Below are 27,236 nucleotides of genomic sequence, written 5' to 3'. Positions count from 1 at the left end.
GGAAGAGCACTGATGTGGCACGATGAGGCACGGATGAGCATGATGAAGCATGTTAGGCACAAATGAGCATGGATGGGCACTGATGTGGCACAGATGAGCACTGATGTGGCACAGATGAGCACTGATGAGGCATGGATGAGACACTGATGTGACATGGATAAAGCACGAATGAGCACTAATTAGGCATGAATGTGGTACAGATTAGCAATGATGTGGCATGGATTAGCACTGATGAAGCATGGATGGCCACGGATGAGTCATGGATGGGCATGGATGAGTCATGGATGGGCACAGATGAGGCATGGATGGGCATGGATGAGCACTAATGTGGCACAGATGAGTTACCAATGAGCACTGATGTGGCACAGATGAGCACCGATGTTGCACAGGTGAGCACTGATGTGGCATGGATGAGGCACGGATAAGCACTGATGTGGCATAGATGTGGCACGGATGAGAACTGATGTGGCATGGATGAGACACTGATATGGCATGGATGAGCCACAGATGAGCACTGATGTGACATGGATAGGCATGGGTGGGCACGGATGAGCACTGATGAGGCATGGATGTGGCACAGATGAGGCATGGATGGGTACGGATGAGGCATGAATAGGCACATATGAGCACTGATGAGGCATGGTTGGACACAGATGAGGCATGAACGAGCACAGATGCCATGAGCACAGATGAGGCATGGATTAGCCCAGATGCCATGAGCACAGATGAGGCATGGATGAGCACAGATGCCATGAGCACAGATGAGGCATGGATGAGCACAGATGAGGCATGGATAAGCACAGATGGGTGAGCACAGATGAGGCATGGGTGAGCACAGATGAGGCATGGGTGAGCACAGATGAGGCATGGGTGAGCACTGATGAGGCATGGGTGAGCACTGATGAGACATGGGTGAGCACTGATGAGACATGGGTGAGCACTGATGAGGCACGAATCAGCACTGTGGGCACTCAAGATCCAGCCCACTCGTGCTGCTGCACTGTCTCCCTCTTCTCCTCAATTGGTGTGAGGAGAGGAGAGAGCTGAACTGAACATGGTGCCGGTTTGTTGACAAGTAATCACTCCATCATTGGGCAGTCACTGTCATTGTCCCTTTTCCCCCGATCTGTGATGCGCTGGGTCAAAGGACCCAGCAATCACAGACGCTTCCAGGGGCCCGCGGGAAGTGCAGGTTGTGGGGGACTTCAATGTCCGCCCTCCCAGTACTAGCCGGCCGCGCTGTAGCCATCATTCAGCTATGGCACGGGTGGAAAGTGGTTAACTAATGAAACCACCAAACTACTCATTCACTTCCTTGTTATTTCTCCCCTTGACTATTGCAACTCCCTTCTCATAAACCTACCTCTATCCATTTGGCTTTTTGGTTTCTTGTACTAATAAATCTTGGGCAATGCAATAGGCATTTACACCCTCCTGTGTGTTCTTTTGTAGCTCCTTAAGTCTATCATGAATGCTGCTGCCAGACTCATTTACCGTCTGCCACCCCTCTCTGCCAATCCTTCCACTAGCTTCCGATTGCCCAGCGAATCAAATTCAATATCCTAACATACACAGCCATTCACAACTCTGCCCCAAGCTACAGTGCCAATCTTTTCTCAAAATAACACCCAAACCATCCTCTCTGTTCCATGCAAGACCTCCTGCTCTCTAGTTCCCTTGTTTCTTTCTCCAATGCTCATCTCCAGGTCTTCTCCAGAGCCTGTCTCATACTCTGGAACACTCTACCTTAATCTGTCTGGCTATCTCCTCCCCAGTCCACTTTTAGGTGATCCACAAAAACTCATCCCTTTAGGGAAGCTTATCCCATAGCCCCCTAACAATTGAACTTTGAAATTTTCCATCAGCTCATCTCATGAAGGGGTTAAGATGCAACACTAGGAAAAAACAGCTACTAGGAAAAATTGTAAAACAATGTTACATAGATCTTTAATGTGACCAAGATTTGTTGCCCCAATAAACATATAAAATATGGCTACAAACACCCTAAAATTATGTACTATGTTTTCATTGTTTAATATATTGCTAATATATTTCTAAAAAAAAATGAAGAAATTTTGCTCCCCCTCCCTTCACATTCTCATCATGGTATGACCTAGTTTCTACAGTCATGATTCTCAGAAACCTGGCTTCTCTCTCCATCTCTGTTTTATACACAGCACATACAGGATTTTAAGCAGGTTTTTTTTTCCATTTAAAGTTGAAAACCCCTTCACCAGGACAACCAATGCACAGTTTATTTGCCAGGCTTTAAGCCAGTTGTGCAAATAGAAAACACAAAAAGGGCGCACCGACCTAGCGTATTATCCTCAATATTGGCTTTATTTTTAAAACATAAAAATGGCTACTCACAAACACAGGTGAAAATCAATCATATCGAACTCAAGAACTTGAGTATCAGGAGTAGTCCATGCGAATGTCCATTGTCCTATTAGGATGACGGCTGACGCGTTTCGAGAGGCATACGCCTCTTCCTCAGAGCCACTGTGTCATGATCTACTCACAGGTTTATATATCAGTGAAAAAGCCCAAGCCCCATCCATTAAGCCAGTTGTGCCAATACGTTTGGGCTCAGATGCCTAGCAAGTAAAGGAGGTGACCATAAGCAGGGCTTGACAAATTTTCCTGAAATCTAGGAGCCAGCTAGAAAAGTTAGGAGCCAGTTTTTTTTAAACTAACAACCAAGCTTTATTTAATAAAACGGATACTAAATTTACACATAAATACGACTAGAACCCCACTCTCCTCTATAGCGCAATTGGATGAAAACAGACCGATGCCATCTGATCCGATCCACGGGATGGATAGAAAATAGAACCACCATCCGTCTGCTTTTGGCGGACAGGATCAGATGGCGGCAGATTACTGCTCCATAGAGGAGAATGAAGGGTACGATCAGGTCTGCCTGAAAAACTGACAGGCGGACCTAATCAGACAGCCCGTGTGAAAGGGGCCTTCGGCTGTGGCATGGCGATGAGGAAAAAAAAAAAGATTATATATATATATATATATATTATATATATATATAATTTTTTTTTTAATAATTGGAAAAAAAAGAAATATTTTATTTTTTTTAATAATTAAAAAAAAAAAGAAAAAAATATTATTTTTTTTTTTTTTTTTTTTTTACATTTAAAAAATAAATTAAATTAATAATAACCACACTCCCTGTCAAAGGTAACTAACTGGACAGGGAGATGGTAATGCATTGAGAACAATGTCATTACCATCTCCCTGTCCAGTTAGTTACCTTTCCAATGCAGTGGAAACAGTCATTACAACAGTCATTACTCCCGGCCACCACAAGAGGGCGCCAGTTCCCCATTGGAAGCCTCTCATCTCAAGTAGGCCGAAAAGCCAGGGCCTCAATTTTCGGACGGCGCGGAAGTCCGTGCAAAAATTACAGGACACCTTCTGCAGGGCACCCCAGGCGCCAGGTCGCTAATTCTAGTCGCAAATGCGACCTGGCGCCCGGGTTTTGTCGAGCCCTGACCATAAGCATAGCAAAATTGCATTGTACTGTATGTATTAGTACCCAAAAAAAGGTGCGGATGAGCACAATAACCTTCAACATCCCTCTTCATCACTGGTCGCTAAAGTATCTATAAATATCTATGGCTTCTCTTCTCCTGCATCCTTCTTATAGAGTTCCCTTTTATGGATCCTATCCAAAATCTCTGAGCCCCTACTACCACTACATATTTCCAGTTCCCCGAGCCAGAGACTTTCTTATGACCAAATACATTTTTGGGGGAAAAAAACAATATATTACAAGGTTTTATTTATTCATATATATTAATGTGATATTTTAAATGTACTGAAATAATTTGCATTAATAAAACAAATAACACCAAGCATTCCATATTCACTGTGAAAAAGCCCTCCTAAGAAGACCAAATAACATTTTGAGAGAAAAATTATCATCATACAGTTTTATTTTACTACATCTTTTAATAGATTAAGAAGAACCAATGTAATAAAGTAATTTTACCACATTAACTAAGGCTCGGTTCACATATATGCGATGCGGGAAGGCTGCGAATTGCAGCCTTTTCCCGCATCGCACACGCACCCCCGGCAGTTCACACTGCCATATGCGATACGCTGGGGGTGTCAATGTAATCTTAACGACACCCCCAGTTTGATCGCATATCGCAGTGCGATCGTGCAGTTTGCACAGGATCGGATCGCACAAGTGTGAACCGCTGTGCGATCCGATCCTGATGCGGCAGCAAAAATGCCTCCTGTGCGTGTTTGCTGCGGGTGCGATGCGAATTTAGCCATACAAACTGTATGGCTAAACTCGCACCGCACAGCTGATCGCATGTAATGTCGGAGCAGTGCGCTCCGACATTACATGCGAACCCCGCACACGCAGAAGTGTGAACCGGGGCTTAAACAAGGTAAGCTTGTCACAAGCCTGGACAATTCAAGTGGAGCATATAATGAAAAATTCATATGAAGAGGTGATCTTCAATGAAAACTGCCTGTACTTTTGGCCATTAGATTGAGGGATAAAAAGAATTTAAAATATTGCAAACCTAGTCTATCGCTGAAAATGTCAAGCCTGATCCTGTCCCTTGCCTCCAAAGCCCTGCCATTGGTCTGCGAGACCACACTTCACATTAAGTATATATAAACTCTGTGTGTCATTTAGTTTGCCAATACCAGTTATCATTTATATGTATTTAAAATTGTATTATTTTATTTATTTTGGTTATATCCCACTCTTTTTTCCATTACCAGTTATCATTTAGTTAGCCTAGGTTACTACAGTGCCTTGCGAAAGTATTCGGCCCCCTTGAACTTTTGCCACATTTCAGGCTTCAAACATAAAGATATAAAACTGTAATTTTTTGTGAAGAATCAACAAGTGGGACACAATCATGAAGTGAAACAAAATTTATTGGATATTTCAAACTTTAACAATTAAAAAACGGAAAAATTGGGCGTGCAAAATTATTTAGCCCCTTTACTTTGAGTTCAGCAAACTCTCTCCAGAAGTTCAGCGAGGATCTCTGAATGATCCAATGTTGACCTAAATGACTAATGATGATAAATAGAATCCACCTGTGTGTAATCAAGTCTCCGTATAAATGCACCTGCACTGTGATAGTCTCAGAGGTCATTTTAAAGCGCAAAGAGCATCATGAAGAACAAGGAACACACCAGGCAGGTCCGAGATACTGTTGTGGAGAAGTTTAAAGCCGGATTTGGATACAAAAAGATTTCCCAAGCTTTAAACATCCCAAGGATAATATTGAAATGGAAGGAGTATCAGACCACTGCAAATCTACAAAGACCTGGCCATCCCTCTAAACTTTCAGCTCATACAAGGAGAAGACTGATCAGAGATGCAGCCAAGAGGCCCATGATCACTCTGGATGAACTGCAGAGATCTACAGCTGAGGTGGGAGACTCTGTCCATAGGACAACAATCAGTCGTATACTGCACAAATCTGGCCTTTATGGAAGAGTGGCAAGAAGAAAGCCATTTTTTAAAGATATCCATAAAAATTGTCTTTTTAAGTTTGCCACAAGCCACCTGGGAGACACACCAAACATGTGGAAGAAGGTGCTCTGGTCAGATGAAACCAAAATCAAACTTTTTGGCAACAGTGCAAAAAGTTATGTTTGGCGTAAAAGCAACACAGCTCATCACCCTGAACACACCATCCCCACTGTCAAACATGGTGGTGGCAGCATCATGATTTGGGCCTGCTTTTCTTCAGCAGGGAAAGGGAAGATGGTTAAAATTAATGGGAAGATGGATGGAGCCAAATACAGGACCATTCTGGAAGAAAACCTGATAGAGTCTGCAAAAGACCTGAGACTGGGACGGAGATTTGTCTTCCAACAAGACAATGATCCAAAACATAAAGCAAAATCTACAATGGAATGGTTCACAAATAAACATATCCAGGTGTTAGAATGGCCAAGTCAAAGTCCAGACCTGAATCCAATCGAGAATCTGTGGAAAGAACTGAAAACCGCTGTCCACAAACGCTCTCCATCCAACCTCACTGAGCTCGAGCTGTTTTGCAAGGAGGAATGGGAAAAAATTTCAGTCTCTCGATGTGCAAAACTGATAGAGACATACCCCAAGTGACCCTAAACATACAGCCAGAGGTACAATGGCATGGTTTAGATCAAAGCATAGTCATGTGTTAAAATTGCCCAGTCAAAGTCCAGACCTAAATTGAATTAAGAATTTTCGCAAGACTTGAAAATTTCTGTTCACAGATGCACTCCATCTGACAGAGCTTGAGCTATTTTCGAAGAAGAATGTGCAAAAATTAAATTTTCTAGGATGTGCAAGGCTGGTAGAGAAATACCCAAAAAAAAAAAAATTGCAGCTTTAAGTGCAGCGAAAGGTGGTTCTACAAAGTATTGACTCGGGGGGGGGGGGCAAAATACCAATGCAGGCCACACTTTTCAGATATTTCTGATTAAAAATGTTTGAAAAACATTTATCATTTTCCTTCCACTGCACAATTATGTGCCACTTTGTGTTGGTCTATCAGATAAAATCCCAATAAAATACATTTACGTTTTTGGTTGTAACATGACAAAATGTGAGAAATTTCAAAGGGTATGAATACTTTTTCAAGGCACTGTAAAATTATGAAGTTTAGTAATTGGATTTTAAAGACTGTTATGGAGATTTAGTAGGTTGGAGGGAGCAATGTAAAGCTTTAATTTGCCAGGAAGAGTACAAATTTGCACATAACTTTAGGTACTACTATCTCTTGTAGTAAACCTACAATAAACCTTGGAAATGCATAAGCAGAAATAAGTCAAAATGATCAGAGCCAAAAAAAGAAAGATGCAGTTTACCCTGTGCTCCTGCTAACTCCCCATTAGTTCTTTAACCTTTGTCTGCCACTGTAATGCTTTTAATCACCAGCAGAAAAAGTGGGTCTTTCGCCCAACCGTCACACATATACGTTCATGGCAGACTGAGGTTTTGTCCTGGGAACGTGCTCACTGCATGCTCCCAGCAAACTGACAAGGCTGTCTCCAAAAGCTCTCGGACATAGTTTGTGGCTCCCAATCATATGAATGCTGTGAGAGCCGATCAAAACAATCTCACAGCCTCAGGGGCCACAAGGGGATACAATGATGGGGGATTTAGTGTTCAACAAGAAGTCTCAGGAGGTGGTTTTAATTTACCGTAAAATCCTTTTCTCTTAAGTTCATTGACGGACGCAGTTCTCTGATCCATATCAGTAGGGTTATACTGCCCCCTACAGGAGTAGGACACTAGGCAGAAAAAAAGGTTCTGGCTACTCCTATGGGCAGTCCCGGAGGTTACACCCTCTCTCTTCCTGCATAGGATGTCAGTTTTGTATCAAAGCAGTGTCAGAAAGTAACATCAACCCAACTCAAAATAGAGGGGCGGGTACTGCGTCCGTCAATGAATTTAAGAGAAAAGGATTTTATAGTAAGTCAAAAATCCAGTTTTCTCTATCGTTCATTAACGGATGCAGTTCTCTGATCCATATCAGTAGGGACGTCCCAAAGCATTGCCATAAAATGAGGGGTGGAAACAGCAGAAATGAACAAGTCCCCAAGGCTAAACATAGCCAACCAGGCAACATAGGACTCAGCAGAACAAAAGAGGAGACCCACCTGAAAGAAACCGTAACCCCCTCAAGGAAGGCCAAAAGCCCTCCAGACAGCAGCCAGCATACTTTGCGGCCATAAGAGGCATCTGCAGATGCCAGCACATCCACCTTATAAAATTTGGTAAAGGTGTGAACAGACTACCAGGTAACCATCTTGCAACCTGGAGCACATATGCCTGAAAGGGAAAAAGCCCAGGAAGCACTAGGTGCCCGAGGAGAACATGCCGAAACAGGGAAAGGTAGGACCTGACCCCTAATCAAATAAGGATACACCTTCAGGCCGAGTAGGCCTTGTCCACAGGTCTGGAAAAAAACGATCTGTTGTTCACCAGGTCAGGGTAGTTTGGAACCACCCGAGGAAGTCTTGAAGGACTTTGCCACATCGACTGTCCCAGAGGGACGAAGAAACTGTTTGTGAGCCGACAAGGAGGGAACCTGTCTGCGTCAAAGGCCCTTACCCTTGTTAGCCTGTGGAAGAAACGCACTCTACCCCCGTGAAACCCTTATATAATGTCATCCAGGGCAGCGCCAAGCAGGTGATCCCCCTAAAAAGCGAGATCCATTAAGGCCTTCTTAGAAGTCTGATCCGCGGACCAACACTCTGGTCAAGTTTACGCCGGACAACCACTACCAAAACCGACAGGTGACTCATATAAAGGAGCCGTGTCCACCACAAACAAATTGCAGCCCATGCGCCAGCTGGTCCAACAGCTCCCCCAGGGCAGGAGGGACTTGCCCCTCAGTCGCCGCTGCATCCCCCCAATTGCAGGGTGTCACGCACCAAAACAACCAGTGCATCCACCAGCACCTGTATCATGCGTGGCAGGGGAGGTAGAAATGTCATCCTCATTATCCAAGGAGACAGTGCGCGAGGTAACAGACCCGGCAGGGAGGCTCACATCTGTAGCGGCTGGGTCAGACTCAGAATCCGAGACATCAGATGAGGCAGGGGTAGGTGGAGAAATGTTTCAGCGCACCTCTCTCAAGGCCACCTCCACCCAGGCCCAAATGCTTCCCCAACCGTCGAAAATGCCTTGATGGACAGTGGAGATCCGGAAGGCCCTGCGGCCTCCATGAGGGGTCAGGTGGGGACACATGGCCTACAGGGTCCAATAATGAACCTGAGGAACCCGCCAGGCACGTGCTAATGAACCCCCACAGAGAGAGAGAGAGAGAGAGACCACCCTCAATAACTCACTGTTCCCAGTAAGCAATCGGATTAGGAGGGTCTCAGCGGTGGCTCAGAGAAAGGAAGTGAGCCAGGAAGCTGCCCGGGGTGAAGGAAGGGGCTCCTCCCCCAAAAAACGCCTCCAGGCACTCCCTCCGGCCTTCACAGCAAAAAATACACTGCAAAATGGCCGAAAACGGGTGTACCAAGATGGCCACCACCATAGAAGCAGACAAGGCTACAACAAAATGGCAGCCAGCGCGGCAACAAGACCCCACAGGGAGACCCCCCCACCAGCCCTCCTACACCATCCAGCCCTGGAGACAGGACAGAGGCAAACCCAGCAGTGTGAGGGTCCAACCATCTCAGGGAGGGGCCCACGTCTGCCCCAAAATCCGCCAGAGAGTATGGTGTTTTCTCACCATACCAGGAACAAAGGTGGGCGCCATCTCCTGACAGGACCCCACGCCACCGAGGTGGAGGGGCTGTCAGCCAAATAGGAACTCTGCGACATAAGCCTAGACCCTGTCGTGTGCGTCCTGGCAAGACATTTAACTCACGGGGCCAGTCCCAGTCCAGTGGGACTATGTTGCGACCGACCCAGTGCGGAGCTAAGGCCTGCACGCGATCGCTGGCCAGACTGGGGTGACCACTGGATATAGAGATCCAGCCCGTCGCCCAGCCCAGCATAGTTGCTTTAAGATCTCACAGGAAAAAATTCAGGAGAAAAAAGGCTAGCTAAAAAATAATCTACATAAAAAAATACTTTTATGCCAGGACCAAAGATCCCAGCAAGGAACTAGGTCCTCACTCCTTAAAACTGATATCCTGTGCAGGAAGAGAGAGGGTGTACCCTCCAGGACTGCCCATAGGCGTAGCCAGAACTTTTTTCTGCCTAAAGGGGGCAGTACAACACTACTGATATGGATCAGAGAACTGCATCCATCAATGAACGATAGAGAAAAGAAGATTTGTAACATTTTTCTATTTTTGAACTACTCATCATTTTCACATTAGTTTCTCACTTGTGTTTTTTGGAACATGGTGCACCGAGGCCCTTTCACACTTGTACGACCTGAAAGTCACACAACTTTAACGTGACTTGAAGCAATGCTTGTGTAATCTTGAGGTCTATGTACCTCAAGTCGCAAAAAAGTCGGACCAAAGTACTGCAAGTCACACAGATATTATGAATGGAAATCATGGGGTACGAGTTGTCATGCGACTTTGCAATCCCAAGTAGCAGGACAAGTCGCACAAGTGTGATAGGGGTCTAAGTCAAGAATGATGGCAGCACTGCTCCTGCAGGCTCCACGTCATATATCCCAGGAGGTATCAGCTGAGCAATCAAACAGCGCTGGGGAAGAACTTGGCACCCTGTCCTCAGCATACTGACTGTGAGAACCAGGAAGAGACAGCCGCCTTTCTAATGACGTAGGAAAGAGATGATGACATGGGACCTGCTGTTCAGCAACAGAGCGGCAGAACACAAAAGATCAATGCTGGAATTGCAGGGTTTGTATGTTTCTTCAGGTTAAATTAGTTAATAAGGTAGGAATGGATTAAAAAAATTAAACAGGGGGTGAAGTTACTAATCTTTGCTTACACTTTTTCATTAGATGCTTGGATTGAACTTCCTAAGCTCATGGTTGGTTTAAAACAACTATTATATACGCTGCTGAAGTTCTATGCAAATTTCAACTTTTCCCATAATCAGGTAACCTCTGATTATGCAGTTTTCCATCCTATGCACACTTTAACTTGCCAAGGTCTGTAAGAGGTTTACATTAGGCTGCCATACGCACTCCATAAATTTTTTTAGAAGTTCTAAATGTAAAGCACTTAGCTGATAAATATGAGTCCTGTCACTAAAGAGTGTTCCAATATATGAGCATGAAAAAGACCTTTATCTTGGAAAAATTCTGATGCTTTACAAGGTCAGCTTCCACTCACAGAAAAAGGAAACCTGTTCGAAGGAAATATGGAAGAGGCTTTCGCTGATCTCTTCTTCTTCTTCTGAGAAATGCTAGCTGTTTGGTGTTGGTTGCTTGCCGGCTGGTTGGTAAGTTGAGCTGGGATTTTTTTCTTTGTTGTTGTTTTTTTTGACATGCGTTGCCCTTCCATGTGCTCCTTGCTGTTAAGGCCAGTTATAAGCTGGGGTAGGTTCCCTTTGTGTGCCCTGTGCCTTTAAGGAGGGGTGGGCTACCTCCAGGCATACCGGTCCTTAATCCATCTATTATTATAGCTGCTTCACAGCTGTTTTCTCTTAGTTTAGATGCCAGCGCCTGGACCAGAGGCCCACTGAAGAATCAGCTTGGGTGAGGACAGCGCTGGACACTTACCTGTCCATAAGTGTCCTTTTAAGTCAGCAGCTACAGTATTTGTAGCTTCGGACTTTTAATTAAATTTTTTTTTTTTTGGGGGGGGGGGGGGAAGACTGGAGCTCCTCTTTAATGTGCATTGCATTAAAACAGCTGATTTATTATGAATGGGTTGCCAACCAACTATGTGCGCTGTATTGTGCTGCAATGGGTAATGCATTCCAATCTACTGTATAATGCATTGGGATGCCAACGAATGGCACTGGAATGTACTGCACATAGAGCATTTTTTTTTCCTGGCTCTTTTCAAAAACTTCATTCTGACTAGCTTTTTCAAATATAGGTCAGAAATGGCAGCCCCATACTTCCTCAGTGAAGGTTTCCTCTAAGCGGTCCTGGGAATTCAGAATACATTCAGTGGTTGCATAACTGAAATCAACTAAACTCATATCATCATCATTCTGTGATCTCTTTGTGAGTCAAAGAAAAATTAAATCTAGTTTGCAGAAGACCCTTTAATGCAAATGTACTCTACATGTCGTAAATTAAGAGAAAAAGTACATTGGAGCCTTCAATATTCTGCACCAGCTTGTGCGCTACCATGTTCTTTCCCTGGCTGGCTCCTTATAGATCAAACAGCACTAACTATACTTGTAGACTGTCACAGCTTCAGTACAGTATGATGAAATCATTACTACTGTCTGCTCTCGGCAGACATTCTCCCTGGGATACAGACACTTGCTTCAAGCAGTGAAGGACGGAGTGACAGAGCAGAAGAAAAGGGACCTAGGTGGTGGTGGAGCAGAGACCTCTCCAACCATGTAATGACTCATAACCATGTCATAAGCCAAAATAATAAATCAAGTTATTGAGAGGGGGAAAAAAAAAAACTTGAAACCTCCTCCCCAAAAATATCACACAGCTTCCTCCAAACAAACCTCCTCCAAACAAACAGGCATATGCACCAAAAAGTGTGCAAAGTATCCATAACAAGTAAACAAATACATCTCGGTATTGGTGTTACAGCCCATTCAGACTGGCGCGATCCGACTTCGGCGCAACTTGCAGGGACTTCACATAATGGAAGTCTATGCAAGTCGCTCCCCAAAGTAGTACAGGACCCTTTTTCTAAGTCGGAGTCGGAGCGACTTGTGTCGCTCCTATTAGAACAGGTCCTGTGCTAATCAATGGCGAGCGACCGAGCGCGACCTGTCAATCTGACAAGTCGCCTGACAAGTCGCGCTAGTTTGAATGGGGTCTTACTTTAAAGGAGATGTGCAGCCAAAGCTCGTTTTGCACTCCTGTGACCCGTTTTCAGCAGAGAGTGAGCTGATGTCTGCTCTCTGCTGCCGTCACCAAAGTCAGTCCAGGCACCGCGTCATTGCGACCACAAAGTCGGGATCCACCAGGTGCCTGGACCAACACCTGGCTCAGCCTCTCAGCGAGCCGCAGAGAGCCTGAGCCGGCCGCTCCCGCCCCTTCTACAGCCCAGTGCTCCAATGAGCGAGGAGGGGGCAGAGCAGAGGGATGCTGACTGACAGTCAGCAGCTCTCCGCACAGGGAGTGGTCAGAACCGAGCGATCGGCGGTGTTCGATTGGTCGGTTCTCAGTGCAGACGAGCCGGGGGACAGATGCAGAATCAGACCGATGCTGCATCCACCTAGATAAGTATAAATGGGGAAAAAACAAAACCCCATACTTCTCTTTTAACAACGGGGGGAGTTTTATTAAAACTGGTGCACTCAGAATCTGATGCAGCTGTGCATATTAACCAATCAACTTCTAACTTCAGCTTGTTCAATTAACCACTTCAGCTCAGAAAGGTTTTACCCCTTTCATGACCAGAGCATTTTTTGCTAATTAACCGCTTGCCGACTGCGCACAGTATATTTACTGCGGCAGTCGGCCCCGGCCAGGCAGAGTGACGTAGGTCTACGTCTCTCGCCTGTCACTCCTTCCAGAGCCAATAGCGGGCAGGCGCACGCCCGCCGAGGCGCGCGCCCGCCTCGGCTCGTTCACGGAGGAGTGCGGGAGTGTGACTGGCGGACCCGATGTCCGCCGGTCACACTACGATCGCCGCTACAGCGGGAGAAAGACAGAGCGGCTTGTGTAAACAAGCCACCTGTCAGTTCTCCCTGTGTAAAAGTGAAGATCAAACAGTTCTACTATGTAGAACTGTTGATCTTTGTTTTTACACTAGTAGACATGTCCCTACACAGTTAGAATCACGCCCCTAGGACACACTTAACCCCTCCCTGTCCAATACTGTTAACCCCTTCCCTGCCAGTGTCATTTTTGCAGTAACAGTGCATATATATAGCACTGATTACTGCAGTAATGTCACTGGTACCCCCAAAAGTGTCAAAAATGTCAGTCAAGGGTCCGATCTGTCCGCCGCAATGTCGCAGTACCGCAAAAAAAATCGCAGATCGCCGCCATTACTCGTTAAAAAAAAAAACACCAAAAATGACAAAAATCTTTCCCTTTGTTAGTAAACGCGATAACTTTTGCGCAAACCAATCAAAATACGCTTTTTGCGATTTTTTTTACCAAACATAGGTAGCGTAAAACAAATTGGCCGAAAATTTTAAAAAATTTTGATTTTTACATTTTTTTTTGGGGGAATTTCATATAAAAAAAAGTGAAAAATATTGTTGTTTTTGCAAAAATTACGCTCTTTTTTTGTTTATAGCGCGTGATCAAAAAATCGCACAGGTGATCAAATACCACCAAAAGAAAGCTCTGTTTGTGGGAAAAAAAGGACGTGAAATTCGTTTAGGTACAGCGTCGCACGACCGCGCGATTGTCCGTTAAAGTCACGCAGTAAAAAATCGCAAAATAACCCCTGGTCTTTTAGCAGGAAAATCCTCCGGTGGTAAAGTGGTTAAGAACTGCGCTACTTTAACTGGTAATTGCGTGGTCATGCAAGGCTGTACCAAAACAAAATGTATATCATTTTTTTCCTCAGAAATAGAGCTTTCCTTTGGTGGTATTTGATCACCACTGTGTTTTTGTTTTTTTTTTATTATATAAAGGAAAAAAGACCAACAATAAAAAAATATATACATTTTTTACTTTCTGCTATAAAACATATCCAATAAAAAAAATGCAAAAAAATCTAATTTCTCCAAAAATGTTGCCCAAAATGTATTCTGCTTCATGTCTTTGGTAAAAAATCCCAATAAGTGTACCGTATATTAATTTGCATGAAAGTTATAGCGTCTATGGTATCTCTACTGGAATTTTTACAATTTTTTTTTTTTTATGCTACTAATCGTAGCGATCAGTTATTTATAGTGGGAGTGTGATAGTGCTGTGGGCAATGTGACACAGACACTGGGGGAGAACTGACTGCCACTGACATTACTAGTGACACTAATACAGTGATCAGTGATAATATTATACACTGTCACTCTACCACCTTCCCGCCCCTCCACTAGCAAATTGACGGCCGAGCGGTGGTTCAATTATCTTGACTGGGCGTCATATGTTGTCCTGTCAGGATGCGCCGATCACATGGCCAAGAGGCCAGCACAGCGGTACGATCTGTCACCAGATTTTTTGTACTGTTACCATTTAATGTCCCTGATTACCGCCACGCCTGTTCTATGCCAATGTTGTACTGCACTGTTGACAATATGTTAATTTAAAAAAACATTTTTTTTTCTTCCTTTTGCAAAAAATTCAGACAAAAAATTACAACTTCAAAAAACTCACCATACCCATTACTAAACACCTTGGACTGTCTACTTTCCAAAAAGGGTCATTTGGGGGGTATTTGTACTATCCTAACGTTTCCTGTCCCCAAAAAATGAGATAGGCCTTCAGTACACCAGGAATGATCAATTTTCAGATATATTCCATAGTTCGTGGACTCTATACTTTCCTACAGATCAAATAATCTACACTAATTTGGGTTATTTAACCAAAAAAATGTAGCAGAATACCTGTTGGCCTAAGCCCCCGTTCACATAGTGGCGACGCTACTTCGGAGCGGCCGCCACGGACTTCATAACATTGAAGTCTATGGCGGTCGCCTCCGGGTCGCCCCAAAGAAGCTCTGGACCCTTTTTCTATTAGAACAGGTCCGCAGCTTCCCTATGGGAGGCGACCTGTGAGGCGACCAGGTCGCCTCACAGGTCGCCTCAGTGTGAACCGGCACTAAATTTATCGAAAAAGTTTATTTATTTGCAAACGTTTTTAACAGAAACGAAGAAAAACACACTATTTTTTCAAAATTTTCAGTTTTTTAACATTAATTTTGCAAAAAGTAAAAAAAAATCAGTGGTGATTAAATACCACCAAAAGAAAGCTCTGTTTGTGTAAGCAAACAGTGTGTGAATGGACACACAGAGCTGCAGGTTGGGAGTGTGCCTGCTTGGGTGCCCCAAGAGTAAGCTGCTTGCTATGGGGCACATGGCAGGAGGGAGGAGCAAGGAGCGCCAGGGTGGGACTCAAGAAGAGGAGGATCGGGGCTGCTCTGTGCAAAACCACTGCCCAGTGCAGGTAAGTAGAACATCATTTTTATTTAATCTTTTTCTTTGTATTATCTCTGGAAAATCCAATAAATATACAATTAACATATTTGTTATTAAAAAAACCAAGGTTTTAAAGAGGAAGTAAACCCTCCTCTGACACTTTTAGCTATAGGTAAGCCTATGATAAGGCTTACCTATAGGTACTGTAAATATCTCCTAAACTTGTACCGTTTAGAAGATATTTACCTTACATGCAGCCAGTGACGTCACTGGCACATGCGCTCTGAAGGAACGGCCGCTGGTGCCGTTTTTTCAGAGCCCCGTGCCGTGACTGTCGGCTCCCGCGCGCGTGCGCGGGAGTGACGTCACCGCGGCTCCGGCCAATCAGATGGCCGGATGCCGCGATCCCGGAAGACGGGCGACTGGACATGTCGCCCGCTCATCTGCATGATCTGCATGACATGGCGGGGGCTCGTTCTAAGGTAAGTATTTCATAATGAGCTAGTATGCGATGCATACTAGCTCTTTATGTGTTTCTCTTACAGGTTTAAAAAAAAAAAAGCTTTACGAGTTTACAACCTCTTTAATATTGCTTAACTGTAAGTGTTAATGTGTGCTGCTTTTTATGAATAATCTAAAAAAAAAAATGCTTTGCAGGGATAAGAAACACAGTGATTGGACACAGTCTGCTGACAAACTCCAATTGTGTTTAATCACAGCTGATATCGGCACAGCTATGCCTGTAGCATTGCAGGCAGGCGTTCTGCAAGTAGATAAAGCAGAGTTCCACCCTAAAATTATACTTACCTCCATCTTCTTGCTCCGGGTCACCTGAAAAACAAATGGATAATCGCAATTTTTTTTTTTTTTTTTTTACTTACCTTGTTTAGAAGATAATATACTTACCTTACTTCCTCTTCCTCCCCTCGGCGGCCATGGCGAGTCGTCACTTCCTGGCATGCAATGATTCCTGGGAGCTGAACGTCATCGCTCCCAGGAATCAATGCGCCTGCACCGGCCCCGACGTCAGTTCCGGTGCAGGCGCCGTCATACCTTGCTAAACAGCTTCTGGGCGTGCCCAGAAGCTGTGCAGGGATGATGCTGCGGCACCGGAAGTGACGGCGGGGCCGGTGCAGTGCATCGTGGGACTGAAGAAGACGGAAGAAGACGCAGAAGAGGATCGCGCTGGCTTCAAGCTGCCCACACCTGAGATGGCAGCGCTGGACAATACATTTTCAAGGTAAGTATTTCTTCTAAAAGGTAAGTGCAACCCAGGACAGATCAGAGGCTATCCATTGTGGAATGCACTAGCCCTGACTGTCCAGGGGGTATTTTTATTAAAAAAAAACTTTCCCAGGGTGGAACTCCGCTTTAAGCTTTAAAAATAAAACCTAGAAACTGATTGTTTACTATGCAGAGCTGCACCAGATTCTGTGTGCACTATTTTAGTAAATCTCCCCCAATTAGTATTCTAATGGGTTACTGCAATCTGCTGTTCGTGATTTGCTGCTTGCAGAGTTCACTGAAAAAGGGCAAAAAATGTTAAATAGTATCAATTACATCACATAACCAAAAAAAAAGTCAAGTGTTTTATTCTTCATTCAAGAAAAGACAGCAAAACAAGGTGATGCAAAACATCCCTTTATACCCTCTGGGCTAACTGTACATCCATACAGACAAAAAAATTCAGAGCCGTTAATTTCAACAGCTTTCCAGGCTTGTTATTCCCTAAGGCCCACTCCATGGAAGTCACGGCTTCCATATTTTGTACTGATGAAGGCTAGCAATGCTGTCATAGCTGTATGCTGTACGTTGGAATAAACGGCTCTCAGATTGCAGCCTGTATCTATGATATAAATCCCAAGCAATTGTGGATGCACAGCTAGTCACAGGAGCCTGAAGCAAAGATCTGAATGGTTCTACCACCACCCTTAACTGAGGAATCCATCCCTTCTATCCAATCTTTCGTATTAGCAAAGAAAACTTGCATGGAAGACAGGAAAATAAATTTAACCTGCTGGGTCTGTTAACTCTTTGTTGGGCACGGTCTTCCATTATGAACTTCAGGTGGCCAGCCCAATTTTGCAATTTTTTATTTTTTTTTTACATACACACTATAGCTAGCCTATCAGGAAATTGTATTAGGTTTCTATTATACAAACTGAAAATTGTGTTTATGTGGAAAGCAGCGAGATCTGAAGCTACAAAGAACTGTATGTAGGCGCCTTATAAGAATAATGATAATAATAATTATGTGCTGCCACAGCAGCCTGTTTATTATTTCACGTTTTGTGCATTTAGTATGTTCTTCATGTTTCCCTCTCCTGTTTTATGTTAAAGCAGAAGTTCATCCCAAGGCCCCTTTCACATGGGGCGGACTCCGTAAATTGTATCCGGCTGCTCAGAGGGGGATCTCTCTGCTGATTCCCACTGAGCACACAGATGACAGCGCAAGGACACTGCATAGCGGAGCAGACACGGACACAGCCCCGCTGTTCTTTATGGGGCAGTGGGACAGAAATGGACCGCCTGTCCTTTTCCATCCAACTTTCATCCGATCTGCCAGATGGATGGGGAATGGATCTCCTTTCTATCTGTTTTTGGCAGACAGGATCGGATCAGATCGGATGCAGGAAGCGGACACATGTTCATTGACATCTGCTGCTCCATGGAGAACAATGGCTGGTCTGATCAGCCTGAAAAACTGACAGGCGTACCTGATCGGATCGCCCGTGTGAAACCAGCCTAAGGCCCCTTTCACACATAGGAGTCCGTCAGCAGACTCCATTTTTCTCAGCGGGGGATCGATCCGCCGATGGCAGGCGGATCGATCCCAAGCGGATGGCAGCTGTGTCTCCGCTCTGTGTGCAGAGACACAGCTGTCAGGTCCCTGCTTTTCTCTATGGGGGAATTGGATGAGAACAGACCGCCTGTCCGTTCTCATCCGATTCCATTCAATTCGCTGGACGGATGGAAAATAGGGTTTCTATCCGTCCAGATTTGACAGATCGGATGTCAGTGGACATGTCTCCGCTGACATCCGATGCCCCATAGAGATGCATGGGGCATTCGTTCAGATCTGCCTGAAAAACTGACAGGCGCATCTGAATGGTCCGCTAGTGTGAAAGGGGCCTAAAAGGGAAGTTCTGCTTTATGCCCTCCTTTCCTTCTGTATTTGGCACACTTTTGAGGGGGGAAGCAGGTACTTGCTCCCACTTCTGGTCAAATCGCCGCTGCGATCCACCGGAAGTTCTACTCCCCACATTCTGGGAAATGTCACAGGTCCCAGAAGGCTGCAGGACCATTCATAAAGCATAGTGTGGCTTCAACATGTGCAGTGGGCAGCAAGCTGTGAAGCCGCAAGGGATCACAGCTAGCTGCCCACTGCAAACATGCTGGCACTGGGACACAGCGCTGGACCCCTGGACAGGTGAGTGTCCTTTCAATACTGTAGCTGCTGACTTATCTTTTTTTTTTTTTTAAAGACTGAAGAACTGCTGTAAGCTAGTGCAGCCCTGGTTTGATATTTCCAGCCTCTCTATATTTTACTTTATCCTTGCTGGATAAAGAAGGTAATATCAGAGTCTCAGAAGATCAAAACACTATTTTTCTTTACCTGCAAGAATGAGATAAAAAAAAGATTCTCTATAAATTGCTAACCTGGAATAAACTACATTGGATTTCACTCTAAGGCTTTATTCGCACGGGTGATTTGGTCTGGTGTGAATGACAGCGGCAGAAATATGCAGATTCCTGTGGTTGTTTTTAGCCCGTACATTTAATAACAGTTCGGCAGTGGCTGTAGCTATCAGTGGCTGTGTGCACAGCCAGTGAGTACCTGAGATGATCGCTGCTTGACGCACTTTATGTGCATCTAGAAGTGATCTCCGCAGGTAATCGCTGGCCCTGCGAACAGCCATGGATACGGTTACCATAATAGGAAGCTGCACACTGCTGATTCATTAGGCATAAAACAACTTTATTGTTCCAGCACTGTTAAGGGCTATCCATCCACTTCCTGTCGATGAGTTTAGCCCCCTGCTGAGACTTAATTGAAGAGCTCTTAACCAATAAGTCCCCAGCAGAGAAAGGGGTTATTCACGGTTTATCTTAAAGCAGTTGTAAACCTCAAACATGAATTATGAACAAAGCATATCCTTCTATAACATGTACTTGTCTCAATTAAGGTAACCAAGAGTCATTTCTGGCTGCTGCTTCTTTCCCCTACTATCGGCATGAATCATTTCGGACAAGTTTTCCTGACACCAACAGAAAAATGGTGACAGGGGAGGGACCTCCATTTGATTGACAGCCTCACCTCTGTTCCTGTGTGCAGGGCGGTGTGCCCCTTCCCTCCAATCAGAGCTCTCCTCACTGAGCTCAGTGTCAAACTTCTGCTCTCTGCCCCTTTTTTCTGACAGCACAGAAAAGCTTTATAAATTCTGGACTTTGAATTGAAGTAGAGAAGAGAAGGCTGCGGATAAACAGAAGTCCACCTTATGTAGGAGGATTTGTTTCATCTCTGTGTATCACCTGAGGCCAGTCATTTCACTGGGTATATACGAGGGTTTATAATCACTTTAAACTTGAGCTTCACCCAAAAGGGGAAGCTCCGCGTGTTCGCTACCTCCCCCCTCCACTGCCACTTTTGGCACTTTTTTGGAGGGGGGGGGGGGGGGTGGTACAGGTACCCACTCCCACTTATGGATAAGATTGCCAATCTACAACATTTCCGGCTCCTCCTCTTTACCCCTGCTGCCTTCTGGGACACACATAGGTCCCAGGAGATGGCGGGAGCATTCAGAAAGTGCAGCGTGACTCGTGCATGTACAGTAGGAAACCAGCAGTGAAGCCTGAAGGCTTTAATTCCAGTTTCCTTACTTACAATGCCAGTGACTGCACCCGAAGCCAATTGGCGAATCGTCTCAGGGTGCCGACATCGAGAGATCCCTGGACAGGTAAGTGTCATTATATTAGGAGACAGTATTTGTAGCTGCAGACTTTTCATTTTTTTCCCCAGACTGGAGCTCCGCTTTAGTGCTCATTTACATGGACAGAAAAAAACATACATGCGCACAGTATATAGTGGTGTACGCATCCAAATGCAGCTCTATAGGTATTAATGAGCCCAGATACACAGTCAACATACAAAAATGAGTTGTGTTTGGTCGCGAACAAAAAAAGCTGGGCACAGTTACCACTTTTATGCACATAAGCGTGTATTTTACGATGGATCTTGTAGCTCTGCCAGGAACAACCTTTCTTTCATGCAGAAAATACATGTCTAACCATAGTGGGTTTATTTTCCCCTGGGAATGAGCCCTTATAGTGCCCACCACTCACCTGAAGTCTCCAATACTCAAATTATGGCCTTTTTAGATTTGGACAGAATGCGTAAAGCTTAAAATCTGTCTGATTGTATTGCTGCCTTTGTCAATATTGGGGACTATTGTTCCTGAGTGTTGAAATCTCATGCTGCTATTGAAATCTAACCTACAAGACAGCTTGCAATAGCAGCTATTACACATCACTATTGTTTCAAAAACTTAAAAAAAAAAGGCACAGGTTTGCATTTACTGAAATGCGCATTCCTAATGTTTTATGAGAAATATGATAAATGGTTAGCACTCTTACACTGTAACTCCAACGTTAAACTCTACCTAGGACACTATCTAAACTTTGGTATTTTATCGTGTCTGCATTTTTTTTTTTTATGTTCCAACTTCCTCTCAAAATCCAAAAACTGGTCGTAAGACTTCCTCCCAAACTGCCCCTTATTTATGCATGAGAGTGGTAGGAACATTAGGTTGCGAGTTCTTTCCGGGGACAAGGATTAATGTAAATAGATCTACATACTCTACTACATTCCATTATTTGCCAGCACTGTATAAAGACTGGAAAGAAATCAGGGTATTTATCTGTGTTTTTATATTCAGTGTTGCAGCCACTGTACACACTCTGAGTGCCGGGTCACACTTGTGCGATGCGGGAAGGCTGCGAATTCGCAGCCTATTCCCGCATCGCAAACGCACATCTGTCAGATCACACTGCCATATGCGATACGCTGGGGGTGTCAATGAAATGTTAACGACACCCCCAGTTTGATCGCATATTGCAGTGCAATCTGACAGTTCGCACAGGATCGGATCGCACAAGTGTGAACCACTGTGCGCTCCGATCCTGATGCGGCTGAAAAAATGCCTCATGTGCGACTTTTGTGCGGGTGCAGTGCGAATTTAGCCATACAAAGTGTATGGCTGAATTCGCACTGCACATCCGATCGCATGTAATGAAGGAGCAGGATATTACATGCGATCGCCGCACACGCGGAAGTGTGAACCGGCACTCACTGTCCCACACTGAAGAGGACAGTGGTGCCATTAAGATTATTAGTAATAAAACAGCACTACTTTAGTAGCTGATGAACTGGTTGGGTTTGTTGAATTTTAAAAATAGCAAAAAGATTCCACTTACCTGGTTGTCATATTTCAAAGACTGCGTCCCAACCAAAAATCTGATGGCATCAGTTTCTGCAGTCTGAGCGGAGAGGGCTCGGGCCTAAATGAAAGAAATGCATATTAAGTTACAAACACTTTAAGAATGGAGAAATTTTTATTTCAACATAGGGGTTGCGCGAGAGATTGTGGGCTCCCTAGTCGGATGTTCCTGGGCTTGCCCCAGTGGATCTGATCTAGCACAGATTGCTTGGGATTAATGCCAGTTGAGGTGTCAATCTCCAAAAATGTAAAAGGTTGTGTACTTTTCTTGTAACGCTTTGGTCGAAGGTCAACTGACCTGGTTTTTGTTTTAAGTGTATATACATTATATTGCCTAAAGTATTGGGACACCTGCCTTTACACGCACATGAACTTTAAAAGGCATCCCAGTCTTAGTCCGTAGGATTTAATATTGAGTTGACCCACCCTTTGCAGCTATAACAGCTTTAACTCTTCTGGAAAGGCTGTCACAAGGTTTAGGAGTGTGTCTATGGGAATGTTTGACCATTCCTCCAGAAACATGTTTGTGAGGTAAGGCACTGATGTTGTATGAGAAGGGCAGGTTCGCAGTCTCCGCTCTAATTCATCCCAAAGCTGTTCTATCGGGTAGAGGTCAGGACTCCATGCAAGCAAGTCAAGTTCCTCTACCCCAAACTCGCTCATCCATGTCTTTATGGACCTTGTTTGTGCACTGGTATGCAGTCATGTTGGAACAGGTAGGGGCCATCCCCAAACTGTTCCCACAAAGTTGGGAGCATGAAATTGTCCAAAATGTCTTGGTATGCTGACACCTTAAAGAGGAAGTAAACCCTCCTCAGGAAGTTGTACCTATAGGTAAGCCTATATTAAGGCTTACCTATAGGTACTGTAAATATCTCCTAAACATGCACCGTTTAGGAGATATTTACCTTTAATGCAGCCAGTGACGTCACTGGCGCATGCGCTCTGAAGGAACGGCAGATCGTGCCGTTCCTTCAGAGCCCCGTGCCGTGACCGTCGGCTCCCGCGCGCGTGCGCGGGAGTGACGTCACCGCGGCTCCGGCCAATCAGATGGCCGGATGCCGCGATCCCGGAAGACGGGCGACTATACATGTCGCCCGTCATACAGGTAAGCGGACGGCACGGCGGGGGCTCGTTCTAAGGTAAGTATTTCATAATGAGCTAGTATGCGATGCATACTAGCTCATTATGGGTTTCTCTTTCAGGATTTAAAGAAGAGAAAAAAAAAATTCTCGGTGTACAACCTCTTTAAGAGTTCGCTTCACTGGAACTAAGGGGCCAAGCCCACCCCCTAAAAAACAACACTATAATCCCCCCTACACCAAATGATTTATACCAGTGCAGCAGACAAGGTCCACAAAGACATGGATTAGCAAGTTTGGGGTGGAGGAACTTGGCTGGCCTGCACCTCAACCTGATAGAACACCAACAGATGTCCAACATCAGTGCCTGACCTCAAAAATGTGCTACTGGAAGAATGGTTAAACATTCCCATAGACTCGTTCCTAAACTTTGTGGACAGCCTTCCCAGAAGAGTTGAAGCTGTTATAGCTTATAGCTCCAAAGGGTGGCCCAACTCAATATTGAACCCTACAGACTAAAGCCTGGTACACACGATCAGATTATCGAATGATCTGTCGTCCGTTTTTTGTGGCATGCTAGTCTGATGTGGAAAGTGAAGAGGTTATTTTCATACGAATTTTCCCGTACGACAGAATTTTACTTCAGAAGTGATGTCATGTGTTGGATTGCTTTGTATGTGTTATTTTGTCTCTGAGCATGCCTAGGCTTGCTCTTAAGATTTTTTTCCGTCGAAATCTGTACTAATGAGATGAAAATCGGACGTTGTATTATGGACAACAACAATTTTATAGCCTGCACATCAGGATTTTGTCAGCCGAAAAGTCGGAGTCGGCTGTCGAAAGCACCATACTAACAATCCGAAAATCGGCAGATCGGTCGTCGGACGAAATTTCCCTTCAGATTTTCTTATCGTGTGTACTGGCCTTTAGACTGGGATACCATTAAAGTTCATGTGGGTGGAAAGGCAGGCATCCTAATACTTTTGGCAATATAGTGTATATACACATTGATGTGGTTTACCTGTACCTATTAATGGTTCTGCTGTCAAGTACATCATTACCATGCAATGTAATGTTTTGTATTGTCTCGCAATGCAAAGGTGTTAAATCTTTAATAAAGTTATTTTTGGATATAATAAAAAAAACATAAAAACAGACGAACTATGAAAACATAAGCAGGAAATTACATTTCTGGGGGCGTCTCTATACCGACATACCTTTCCATGACAAAAGCAGCCTCCTCTGGTGTTTACCCATGGTAATGCATTCCCACAGTTTTGGATAGGGCCATACTCAAACATTAGAGATGCTAGGAGTTTGCCCCAAATTCAAGTCTATGCTTTAATGGAGGAGGGTAAAAAACAAAGGAGGCTGCCGCTGTCTTGGAGAGGTAGACCAAGGTGAGCCTGGACCAAATGAAGTGAGCATTGACAGTGACCCAGCTGCCAATATCAAAATAAAAGCGGTTACTTAAAAATAAAGAATATTGAATACTTACCTCTCCTACAATGCACACCTTTCCACTGCCGCACAGTTGTTTCTCCTGCTGTCGGTTAGCTGTCCCCACTTATGGAATTTTCTCTTTCCCAACATATTTTGAAGCATGATTGCTCAGGAATAGGGTGGCATGGTTGGCAGGACAGCTTATAGTTTACAACCCCAATTCCCAAAAAGTTGGAACATGGTGTAAAATCTACATAAAACATGACGCAATGATATGCAAATCTCATCAACCCCTATTTTATTCACAATAGAAAATATCTCAAATGTTTAAACTGAGAAAATGCACCATTTTAAGAAACAAAATTTAAAAAAAGGCAATTTTGAAACTGGTGGCAGCAACACGTCTCAAAAAGCTGGGACAGGGCCATGTTTACCAGTGTAGCATCCCTTCTTCTTTTAAGCATTTGCGGACCAGCTACCACTGATTTACTGCAGCAGAGCGGCACAGCTGTGCTGGATCACGTACATGTATGTGATCCAGCACAAGCTGATGAGCGGGTCCCGACCAATGATCTATGGCCGGAAACCCATCGATCCGCTGAACGAATGCCAGAAGAGAGCCCCAGGTAGGTAAATAACATAGGGCTCTCTACAGTCAGCAGCAATGTGGCGTTTATTTCTCCCTGCAAAGCAGAAAGTAAAAAACGGGCACAACACTCAGTAAAAACATCACATTAAACATTGTTAAGCACAGAATTCACTCCATCACCCTAGATGTTAACCCCTTCCCAGCCAGTGTCATTAGTACAATTACAGTGCATGTTATTAGCACTATTTACTGTATTCACGTCATTGGTGATGTCAGTTGCAGTTAGTGTCAGATTGCCTGCCCCACTATTGTAGTCCCATTAGAAGTCACTGATCACAGCCATTAGTAGTATAAAAAAAATCCTATATATATATATATATATATATATATATATATATATATATATATATATATACACACACAGTGGGTACGGAAAGTATTCAGACCCCCTTAAATGTTTCACTCTTTGTTATATTGCAGCCATTTGCTAAAATCATTTAAGTTCATTCTTCTTCCTCATAAATGTACACATAGCACCCCATACTGACAGAAAAACACAGAATTGTTGACATTGTTGCAGATTTATTAAAAAAGAAAAACTGAAATATCACATGGTCCTAAGTATTCAGACCCTTTGCTCAGTATTTAGTAGAAGCCCCCTTTTGATCTAATACAGCCAGGAGTCTTTTTGGGAAAGATGCAACAAGTCTTTCACACCTGGATTTGGGGATCCTCTGCCATTCCTCCTTGCAGATCCTCTCCAGTTCTGTCAGGTTGGATGGTCAACGTTGGTGGACAGCCATTTTTAGGTCTCTCCAGAGATGCTCAATTGGGTTTAAGTCAGGGCTCTGGCTGGGCCATTCAAGAACAGTCACGGAGTTGTTGTGAAGCCACTCCTTCGTTATTTTAGCGGTGTGCTTAGGGTCATTGTCTTGTTGGAAGGTAAACCTTCGGCCCAGTCTGAGGTCCAGAGCACTCTGGAGAAGGTTTTTGTCCAGGATATCCCTGTACTTGGCCGCATTCATCTTTCCCTCGATTGCAACCAGTCGTCCTGTCCCTGCAGCTGAAAAACACCCCCACAGCATGATGCTGCCACCACCATGCTTCACTGTTGGGACTGTATTGGACAGGTGATGAGCAGTGCCTGGTTTTCTCCACACATACCGCTTAGAATTAAGGCCAAAAAGTTCTCATCAGACCAGAGAATCTTATTTCTCACCATCTTGGAGTCCTTCAGGTGTTTTTTAGCAAACTCCATGCGGGCTTTCATGTGTCTTACACTGAGGAGAGGCTTCCGTCGGGCCACTCTGCCATAAAGCCCCGACTGGTGGAGGGCTGCAGTGATGGTTGACTTTCTACAACTTGCTCCCATCTCCTGACTGCATCTCTGGAGCTCAGCCACAGTGATCTTTGGGTTCTTCTTTACCTCTCTCACCAAGGCTCTTCTCCCCCGATAGCTCAGTTTGGCCGGACGGCCAGCTCTAGGAAGGGTTCTGGTCGTCCCAAACGTCTTCCATTTGAGGATTATGGACGCCACTGTGCTCTTAGGAACCTTAAGTGCAGCAGAAATCTTTTTGTAACCTTGGCCAGATCTGTGCCTTGCCACAATTCTGTCTCTGAGCTTTTCAGGCAGTTCCTTTGACCTCATGATTCTCATTTGCTCTGACATGCATTGTGATCTGGAAGGTCTTATATAGACAGGTGTGTGGCTTTCCTAATCAAGTCCAATCAGTATAATCAAACACAGCTGGACTCAAATGAAGGTGTAGAACCATCTCAAGGATGATCAGAAGAAATGGAAAGCACCTGAGTTAAATATATGAGTGTCACAGTAAAGGGTCTGAATACTTAGGACCATGTGATATTTCAGTTTTTCTTTTTTAATAAATCTGCAACAATGTCAACAATTCTGTGTTTTTCTGTCAGTATGGGGTGCTATGTGTACATTCATGAGGAAGAAGAATGAACTTAAATGATTTTAGCAAGTAGCACAGTGCTAAATAGCAAAAAAT

The 27,236-nt window shown here is 44.4% G+C and overlaps 1 protein-coding gene across 1 annotated transcript in view; it reads right to left on the bottom strand.

Annotated features, from left to right (window-relative positions):
* The window catches only part of EIPR1 (EARP complex and GARP complex interacting protein 1), a 459,494-nt gene that overhangs the window by 360,524 nt on the left and 71,734 nt on the right, over positions 1 to 27,236 (bottom strand). The window contains exon 2 of the mRNA XM_082251893.1: positions 22,088 to 22,171. Within this exon, the coding sequence (XP_082108019.1) occupies positions 22,088 to 22,171 (84 nt within the window). The remainder of the gene's footprint in view (positions 1 to 22,087; positions 22,172 to 27,236) is intronic.

Source organism: Pelophylax lessonae (assembly GCF_965119305.1).
Source record: "Pelophylax lessonae genome assembly, chromosome: 3".
Lineage (NCBI taxonomy): Eukaryota > Metazoa > Chordata > Amphibia > Anura > Ranidae > Pelophylax > Pelophylax lessonae.
Note: the sequence above shows the minus strand (reverse complement) of the source record. Positions and strands in the feature narration are given on the sequence as shown.